Source organism: Limulus polyphemus, unplaced genomic scaffold, assembly GCF_000517525.1.
Source record: "Limulus polyphemus unplaced genomic scaffold, Limulus_polyphemus-2.1.2 Scaffold1924, whole genome shotgun sequence".
Classification (NCBI taxonomy): domain Eukaryota; kingdom Metazoa; phylum Arthropoda; class Merostomata; order Xiphosura; family Limulidae; genus Limulus; species Limulus polyphemus.
In genome coordinates this window covers 130,440-141,200 of record NW_013667534.1, presented here as the reverse complement: position 1 = coordinate 141,200, position 10,761 = coordinate 130,440, and the positions used below count along the sequence as shown (strand labels likewise).

Genomic DNA, 10,761 nt, shown 5'->3' with positions numbered 1-10,761 from the left:
CTTCTACGTGTGAACCATTTTTGGACAGAATTGTCCCCGCCCATGAAAAATGGATTCTCTATGTAAGTATTAAATGCCAGAAACAATGGCTCAGTCCCAGACAAAAACCACTTTCAGCCCCGAAAACTAAACTCCATCTGCAGAAAGTGGTGCTTTGCATTTGGTGGGACATCAAAGGAGTAATTCATTTCAAACTCCTCAATCCACAATGAACTTTCAATGTAAGATCGATAGTCAGCAACTGGAACATTTAAATCAAGCCCTTCATCAGAAACGGCCTTCACTCGTCAATCAGAAAGGTGTTCTTCTCCATGAAAATGCACATTCACATGTAGCATGTTTGACGCAACACAAGATTATGGAGTTGGGTTGGGAAGTTCTCCCCCCACCCACCATAGTCTCCAGATATGGCATCATCAGATTACCATCTTTTTCGTTTGCTGCAACACCATCTTAATGGGAAAATATACGCAAGTGTGGAAGATGTTAAAGAGGACATCAACATTTTTTTTTGCTTCAAAGCCAAGTGATTTCTTTAATCAGGGCATTAACAAACTGATTGTAAGATGGAAAAGCATCATTGATAAGAATGGAGATTATTTTGTTTAATAAATGTTTTGTTTTGATATATAAGTTGTTCTGGTTTTTTCATCTAAAGAAAGCGACATTAATTTATTGACGACCTAATACAATGGTTAATAAAAAATAAACATTGAATGTTGATGAACCTGCTTCAGATGTCTAAATGCTTTGTTTAATATTCGTTAAAATATTTTTGTAGATGTTTTTTGACAGTTAATTTTTAAGTATAATCAATATGAACCTTTATTACATTTAGGTAGTTTACTGTTTAATGTAAATTGTGATTGTTGTAAACAAACTTGTAATCAGTATCAGTTACAGACTGTATTTTTCTGTATTTAATTCTACAAATGCATAATTTATCATGTTGGCTGTCATGTGACCCTCCAGTGGTTTACAGACCATAATATTGCAAATATAAAGTTTCATTGTGGCATTTGACTCTAGGATATTGTGATTGCTTCTTGGCACTTTAGGGATGTTCTCATTTATGTAATAACATTGTGATTTTGCTGCCTTTCACGAAACACAATAAATTTGGAAATGAAAGCAAAATAACAGTATCTTTTATACCGTAACCAACATAGTCAAAAATAATGCATTTTTCAATGAGAAAATTATATAATACTTTGAAATTGGCAAAAAATAAAAAAAATTGTTTTGAAAAACTTTTGCAAATCCAAAAGAAACAAAAAAATTTACTTCATGAAAAAATATTTCATAGAGGTTTGAATTGCAGTTGGCACCGGAATGTGGATTAATATATTATAAGGCAGCAGCCAACGTGCTGACTGATACTAGATATTAACTCAAGACTGGCTAGTCTGAATAAAAAGTGATTTTTTTGTTGAGATATACTTTTTATCTTTCTTACTGTTTTAAATTTTATTTGCATTACCTCTGAAACCACTTAATTGAATATTAAGCTTTTTTCAGTAAAAATATATTTTATCTGTTATTTTCTCTACCCTGACACTATATAGACTTGGTTGATTTGACCAACCTTGCAACCACTAAAAAACAAATACAAAATAAATTTAAATTACCCCTTTTTCTTTCTAGAATAACTGTAGATTGTAACAGAAAAGGCTTGAAACAGTTTGCATCTGCTTTTATTTAATTTTATTGTTTTTACTGCTTTTTAAACTATGCCTAACTAATAATCCCACAATACAAGCTGTAAATCACACAGCAAACGCATAGCTTAAATTATGGTATTGAATGATGTAATGCTTGAGCTACATGTGAGCTAGTTGCAAAGCATACCTCGTGGAGAAATATTTATATATTTTATAATCTAATTATATCTAACCTGATAAGTTTTTGATTTTTACAGTTTAGTTACTTTTATAACAATAAATAAAAACATAAATACATAAAAAAACAAAAATTTAATACTTGCACGTGTCCTCTTGTCGTATTGTTGTCGGCCTGCTGATGAAACTTAAGCCTACATTTTTTTTTAATGATGGTACTAGAACATCAAATAATATTTATTTGTTTCAAGTGTGCACAAAATTATAAACACACAAAGCAAACAATGTTCTATAACTAATATAATATAACTGGCTTTCTAAATAAGGCATAAATGCTTTAAAATACTTCCCACAGCTTCTTGATCTGAACTCAGCAATAGCAACTTTTATTCTGTAGGTGTAATATCTAAAAATCTCTGCTAAGAACAATGTAGCATTATGTGTCATTTACTAATTTATAACTTTTCTCTCTGTTGGTTGTAAGTGATCTAATAGCAAATGTTGAAGAGAATTATTGGCAATTTGTGAAAGAGAAGATGGGCATGGAAAATGGGTCTGACTTTCTGGTTTATAACTGTAAACAAAGAAGATAGAAGGCTATAAAAATTAGACTATGTTTTAGTAATATTTGAGTAATTTAAGTTAAAATCAAAATGTCATAGAGGGATAATGACAAAATAGAAAATCAGTAAGTCAAAGCAAACAAATGTCCTGTTACACAGACAAGGGAGATTGAGAATTTATTTAAATATTTTCTTTTGAAATTAAGAAGTTAAAAGTTACATTAAAAGTTTATTTATTAGATATGTTTGATGCCAAACTTCTTTATATAAATTTACAATAAAGAAAGTTAATTAAATTTTTAATGTAACTCAATACAAACTTGACAAGCTCACTTTGACCTACCTGTATCAAGAGAGTTGATATGTATGTATGATGATGTGATTTTGTAATTATAACAACTAATTATGATAAAAACGAAATATGATTTTAATTCACCTTCAGGTATAAACATAAAAAATGGAGAGTTGTTTCCTGCTTCCTTCCCTGACAGAGGACCTGCCATATCGCTTAGATCAAGTAGGCATTTTACAAGATGTGACAAAGAAGGGGTAAGTTTGTGTGTTTTAGGAAAAATTTATCATAAACTTTTAAATTCAGTTCAGATAAGGTGTTTATCTAATTAATTTATTTGACAACGTAGCTGTTGGTTAAATGACTTGTAGCATTAAATTAATATTTTTAGTTTTAAATGAGGTTTAGCAGCAAAGAAAGAATTGAAATAAACATAATATTTTCTTGTTATAGATGGTGTGCATATATCGATCCACAAGTGGCTTGCTGATCATTGGACCTTTTAACTATAGGCTAATACCTGAAATCGACTTTTTGCTGGTTCAAAAAGATCAGTTTCTGCAAACTGTAAGTAAACTCAGTAAGAAATAAAGTTCAGGAATGAATACTAAAATAGTATATTATTATTCTAAAAACAAAGAATGTATAAAGTAAAAATTCCTTTTGAAATATAATTTTGAGTGGGGGCCATTGTACAAGAGTAAAATACTATGTAGTGCAATATTCTAAAAAAATGCACTAGTGTAGCATTTTATTTTTCTAAATATACAGGTAAGTTGGTATTAGTAAGATATCAAAATGACATGTCGTTGAAATGTATTTCCTTTTTTTACTACTAAACTAATTTAATTTTTTGAGAAGTTATGAAATGAAACAGTACTTGCATTTTCAAGAAACAATTAAAGCAAGATTTTAATGAATTGCTTTACAAAGTTGAGTAGATTTGGTGGTATATTATCTCACTGTTAAATACTAAACAAAAAGACTGTATAAATAAAATGAGTATTCCTGAAATCAGAAAATTCTTTTTTTTTAACTACTTAATAATTTGTCATTTTATCCATCAAGTAACCTGTAAAATGAATAAAAATGTGATCTAAGTACATTTGTCTTTCAACTATGTGTTATTCGGCTTCTAAACAGTTGTCAGTTGAAATATCAAGTGCACCCAGATAATTTACTAGTCAAGAAACATGTTTCTATAACAAGGACTTAGTGTGTAACTACAGGATCACAGCACAGATTTAAGTACTGCAATTCACATTTTTTATTTTAATGATATAATTCCACATGCAATGTTAAGTTACTTTTGGGGCTAGCGTATAGTCACTTACATTGTTTGTACAATTTCATGCTTCAGAAATGAACATTAAAGGCTGGTGTAAAATGTAAATGAACTTACGTGAAAGAGATGTAAAGGACATTTTAAAATATCCTCATTCCACTAAAACTAACTAACTAACAAAAAAGAACTAAAATACATTAAAATACAAATGTAATTTGTACCCTCATTGCATAATGGGGTTTGTGAACTTATTAGTGGATCAATACTTGATGTTGGTATTTTGTTGTTTTTCTTGGGAGAACTGATTTTTATTTTTTGAAACCAGCTATTCTTATGGACCTAGATTCATTTTAGGTAAAATTATTCATTTTTAAAATATTGTTAAACCTTCTTACATGAATATTTTTTTTTCTTGAGTAAATCTCATAGCATGGTTGATTTTATATAGTTAAAAAAACTTTAATATGAAACAAGATTTGTCTTCATATGGCAAAATTATATGAACAAATATTATGACATATCTTAATGTATATTATTCATATTTGTGACTTAATTTTAAACATACAACTTTAAAGGGTGTTTTGATGGATGGATGATGCAAATTGATAATGAAAATCACTCATTTATATAACCCAAGAAGGGCAACTACTTAAACTGATTTGATAATCCTGTAGAGGCTGTGAATGCAATTTTGACTAGAAGCTAATTGTTTTCATTATTGATAGGTAGCACAAAGCAGATAATGTTTACGATTGTTTTCTGGATCACCAAATGGATATTAGTTTGAGGACCAGGCTTAAACACCAGGATTGGAGTAACATTTGTGGTGTTGAATTTAAATTTGATATTTTTTTATTTAAAACTTTGTTTTATACTTGTCAGTGCAATAATGACAGTATTTGTAAGGATTGTGACAAGTACGATTAGTCATGTTTCTTTTTTACACTTGTTTCTTTATTAACTAAACTATAACTGGCTAAAACCGTAAAATCATAGCATATAAATAAAGTGATTATTTTTGCTTGATTAATGAAGGGCTTAGTTTCAATGTTATTTATTATTTCAGCACATGTCAACATCACCTTCAGTGGAACCACCACACTTTGCACAAGAAGTAAGGAACACATTAACTTTTATCAAAGAACACCCATTTCCACTGGTTTCTGTTTTTCCTGATAACCAACCACATCTTTACAAGAAGAATGATCAAGGAGTTTGGACTCGAGTTTATAGCTGTGATAAATCTTAGTCACTGAATGTGATTATCACTAATAGTTTATGAATTGTGATAAGAATTGTTGGCACTAGTTAATTAAAAATTAGATCTATATTTTAATCTTGTAATTATTTAAGGTATCAAATCAAACACATACTTGCAAGGTTGTTAATTATTACTTATAGGCCATGGGCCAATTTTTATAAATTGATTTTTCATAGCAAATTTGGTGGAACAACTTAATGTTCTTACTAAATGTACTTTATGATTTTCTCTCTAAATCGTCAACGATCCCAATTGTTCACTTGCACATCAGTTGGAAATATACCTTGAAAAATTAGCAACTTCACTTTGCTAAGCCATGGCAACAGCCAATCGAATTGCACCATTTATCCAAGATTGTAGCCTTCATAAAATATTGTGCACATGTGATTCCTATTGAAAATAGCACTAGTTTTGACACATTTGTGTGTTCTCTTCAGTCTTATGTTGTTTCATTTACTGTAATTTGTTTTTATTGTCTAACTGCTACATATGATATGTTATTTTATGAGCATGTGCTACCTTCAGGAACAATGTAGTACTTGCAAGAAGAAAAAGTATATTGTGAACAAGCAGTCAATGAAATGACAATATTACAGACTTTCTAACTGAGAATGCCAGTCAGGTAAGTGAAAACTACTCTAACTTAGCAGTACAAATCATCTTACAAATCCCCAAAACGATCCTGGTGGATGTTTTTGAACCATCATATGGAGATGATGTACATTGGTTATTTTCAGGTGCTCATAACAGTTCACTTTATTTATCATATAATAATTACTATAGTCAGCAACAACATTGTTTTTGCTATGGGAAGGTGCAATTGGTATGTACTGTTCTGCATGAATTTCTATTGCAAGAAAATGAAAGGGAAAATGTATTGGCACAGGCTTCCTCAAGATTTAAAGCTTAAAACATTTGGGTAAATGTCATACATTGTGACATAGGATGAAATCTCAAGGTGAAAATGTTATGCTCACAACATTTTAAAGAATGTTTTAACACTGATAAAAAATGGACAACTACGATGTCTTAAGCAATCTTCATTGCCACCTCAGTGGTCTAATACAGAAAAGATTAGTAGTATAAATACTATTTTTACTTTATTATTGCTTAGTTAATATTTCTAAAGTCTGAGTGAAATTGAAATGGATATTTGGTGTGGAATAGGCTTAGAGAATAGTTAATCATAATTAGTTGTTGAATACCAAAACACTAATTATCACAGTTATTGTGAGTATCTGCTATATTGTCAGGAATAAATGTATATTGGTTTGATATTTTGACAAGTTTTCTTAAGTATAAAAAATATATTTATTTCTGATTTAGGTCATGCAGCCATTGAAGATCCAAGCCCAGTCTGTGCTGTTGTATCCAATATTAAACAAGTCAAGGTGGCTTCTGCTTACAGTTGTTGAAAAATATTTTGGAGGAATCTTTATGGAAAGAAAACAGTTTCTAAATATCAAATTAAGTTAGTGTTTCTTTTCCCCTTTAACAATCACATATCAAGAAGCACCTTGTTGTCAAGTCTACGTAAGCATTAATACAACAGCTCTGTTATTATGTTTAGTTTGTGAACAACTTAATTCAAAATAATTGTTTTGGCAATCATAAAACAAAACAGTATCATTATGAACTAATATCTATGTGAGAACTAACTTTAACATAGTATCTTTCCATCAACTAGAGACACCTCAGTGGTAGGAATTGGATGTAAAACATCCAGGATTTACGTGATTTTGGTGAAACCTGCTTAGAATGTAGCATGTGCTGAGATATAGTGATTACAGTTTTCAAGTTGGACTAAAATTTACAGAGTTACAACTGGCCACATAGTCAGTAGAAACCCCCATAGTTAATGACAGTACTTCTTGTTTTGTAACCGATAGGTCTGCTATGTGAGCTTTCTTATTCTATGCTTTTCATTGCATCTGTTTTTCATACTAGAGCCAAATAGATATTCAACAGATAGCTCTAAGCCCTCCCGGCTGTGACTAAACATTTGTTACTTTGTAAAATGTTGTCATCAATCATCATTATTTCCTCAATTGCGTGTATGTGCAAGGTTCTGAGAAGTTCAGCATGCAACATGTGTAGTTGCTTTAGGTGTAACCATGATGTTCTTTATGACAGCCCTTGTTTACACAAATCCATCTATCTACTCCCAAAATGATGTGGCAACATTCCAAAATAGGTCTGAGTGCTGACGAGTACAGTAGTGATAGAGGTAGTAATTTTCTGCCAGATTAGAAGACCAAGAAGAAGGTCTTATAAAAAAAAAAGTTCATATAATTTGATTTAAGAATAAAAAAACACATAATAAACTTGTGTGTGACTGTTGCTGATAATGTGTTGTGGCCACTCTGAAATCCTGTGTCATAACTCCTGATTGAAATATGGATCACAAATTTGAATACAGCAAGTTCCAGACTTTCCATTGGTATATGAAACACCTCAAAGAAGTAGTTATCAGAATTTATCATTCTTTGCTCTGCCACCCAAAAACATTGCCTCTGATTGAGGGAGAGATCTTCTCTTAAAAGGTCAATACCACATTTCACTTGTATTTTTTGTTGTTTTCTGTGTTATATACTAAAGGTGAAGGTAAGAACACTATGAGTCATTAATTGACTGAAGTAATGTCTGTCCTGGGCAACTATTTCTTTTACCAATAGAGGCATTTTCTTAAAATGCCCGTTGTTAATTGTACAATTAACTTTGTGATAAAACATATTACAAGAATTTACAAACAGCACCATAAACCAATTATAGTTTACTGATGCAATGCTTGCACATTAATTCTAAAGATTAATAAGTGGACCCAACAACTGATAAGAATATTCAGATGCTTTAGAGCTTGCTTCTCTGTCACTGTTAATGATATATACACACACAAACTAGGTGTAACAACTCATTCTGCTTTAAGACCTATTATTGGAATATGTACCTTGGATATCACTTTAGGCAAATTAAACAGATTGCTATTTAGTCATCCCTCCCAATCCATACTTGAAACCACCACCAAAAAAACATTATTTCTTTAATTCTCTCATGGCCCAAGATTTGTCACAGATATCCCATAATTTTATTCTTTCCATAGTGGAATTGTACAATTGAAAATCTGAAAGCAAGAAAATCTGTAAAAATAAATAACATTCCTCCATCCCTCTTCATTATTTATGAAAACTGAGTTACAGAAAAATTACTGTGTGTTTGCTACTTCCTTACTTGATATAAATTTTTCAAAATTCCTATTACCTTTCATTCAATTTGGAAGCAAAGAGTTGCTGAAGTAAACAACTCAACTTTTCCTTTCTCTAACCATACATGGGAATAGGCTCTACTGATTGGTTCTCTTGCTGGAAAGATAGCTGTGACTTCGTTTGCAAAGAGTTTGATGTTCCGAAATAGCTGACTTTTCTGTCAACAGAGCATGTAATGTGTATCATTTTGGAGTTTAACTTTCCTCTGTTTTCTTTAGCTTATTGGGGGGGGGGGGGGGGGGGGGGGGGGGGGGGCTGACATGGAACTGGTGAGAGAGAGAGAGAGAGCCATTAAAATTATTTATTTCAAATCTCCTTTTCTTGCCAGTCCATTTAACCCATAGCAAACACTTGCGCTTGTTTTGTTTTAGTACTTGGATTGTGTTTGTTTTTTAAAGATTGTGGTTTATATTTTTCTGTGTTGATTCCTTCTTTGTTGACAAATTCAGTTGGTATTCAAGGACATGATATTCTTTAAGCCCTATGTTAGTGGACTCTACCTCTTTGCTCTACGGGAAGTCCATCTACTTGAATAAAACACAAAGCTAAGGATGATTAACTGCCGGTTTATTTTAAACAGCTGTAGTTATAATTTATAAATGAATAATGTATGTTTTCTAGATTTTTTTTCTGTTATTTTTTGCTTAATTTATATTTTCTCAGAATTTTGTTATAATGGTAATTGATGCACTGTGTATGTACTAAACTATATGATTTAGTTTAGCAAGACTGTATATAGTATTTGAATTTTTTTTCCACATTTCTCTGTTCAAATATGTGTTTTATGTAGAACTGACAATATCAAGTTTTTAAAAGTTAGGCTTTTTTAACATAAATAAATAACCTCACATCTTTTAGGTTTTCATTAAGTTACAAACATTTTCCAACTTATAAACTATGACTTCCCTTTCTATACCCTATACATTTTGTTGTTATCTGTGTGTGCTATATAATTATTGGAACCAGTATGTGGTTACAGTGTCTGTGTATTTGTTATAGTGTACACTAGACCTAAGGTTATTTATATAATGGGGTATGGGTTTTGTGGGCCAAGTAGATCCATGGGCATCTACAGGATACATTACAGAAGGAAGGCAAGATGATCCCCTTCCTCTAACAACTACTGTATCAGTAGTTATATAGATGTATGCAGAGGTTGAGTATGTTGTATGAACACAGTTTTGAATATGGAAATTAGCAAGTCATGTGACAACCACAGTTGATTTAGAATTGAAGTTGAAAGGCATGTATCAGAACAACATTTTGACATTATTTAGTGTTTTATAGGTAATGTGATTCAATCGAAAATTGATTGCTTTTGGGAAGGATATGTAATAATTCTTTCGTAGGCAAAATATTCATACACTGAATTCCCAAGATAGGGATATCCTTCTTTCCTGATATTGAAAAATAAAATAATATGAATCTATTTGGGGCACCCTGTTGATGTCTTCTCTGAAGCTAAGCAGTTAGCCATTCCCCTCCTTATTTTGAAAGATCATATTAAATGATCTTTGAGTTGGACCACTTGATTTTCTGGATTTTACCAATTCAGCTGGCACCCCTATTCCATAGCATAATTTGCATATGTGTGTTATCCTGTAATTTGCCCCCCACCCGAGCATGGAGGGGGCAATCGCCCCCCAAATGATGCCCCTGGTCAATTCTATTCTTTGTTGGTTGGTTTTTAGTAGCTGCCATAAACAAACAAATACTCTGTTTGGTTTCTAGCATTGTAAGTTCGCAGACTCATATGGCAGTGCTACCTGTGGGCTCTCAGTGAGTGAGGAGTGTCTTGTAGCTTTGGAAGTTGATCCATGCGTACTCTGTCCACCACGAATATAGAAATTCAGTTTTTAGCGTTGTAGGTCCACAGACATACTGCTCAGAGTGAGTGTCTGTAGCTTTGGAAGTTGATCCATGTGTGCTCTGTCCACCACGAATATCGAAATCAGGTTTCTAGCGTTGTTGGTCCTCAGACATACCACTCAGTGAGTGAGTGTCTGTAGATTTGGGTTGTTTGTTTGTTTTGAATTTTGCGCAAAGCTACACAAGGGCTATCTGCGCTAGCCGTCTCTAATTTAGCAGTGTAAGACTAGAGGGAAGGCAGCTAGTCATCACCACCCACCGCCAACTCTTGGGCTACTCTTTTACAAACGAATAGTAGGATTGACCGTCACATTATAACGCCCCCACGGCTGAAGTGGCGATCATGTTTGGTGGGACGGGGATTCGAACCCGGGACCCTCAGATTGCGAG

General features: G+C 32.2%; 1 protein-coding gene across 1 annotated transcript in view; it reads left to right on the top strand.

Annotated features, from left to right (window-relative positions):
• LOC106465375 (protein N-terminal asparagine amidohydrolase-like) overlaps nucleotides 1-8,913 on the top strand; it is a 14,236-nt gene extending 5,323 nt beyond the window's left edge. Inside the window, exons 5-7 of the mRNA XM_013925596.2 lie at nucleotides 2,844-2,950; nucleotides 3,147-3,260; nucleotides 5,045-8,913. Coding sequence (XP_013781050.1) covers nucleotides 2,844-2,950; nucleotides 3,147-3,260; nucleotides 5,045-5,227 — 404 coding nt within the window. The 3' untranslated portion in view covers nucleotides 5,228-8,913. The remainder of the gene's footprint in view (nucleotides 1-2,843; nucleotides 2,951-3,146; nucleotides 3,261-5,044) is intronic.
• The last annotated feature ends 1,848 nt before the right edge of the window (nucleotides 8,914-10,761 follow it).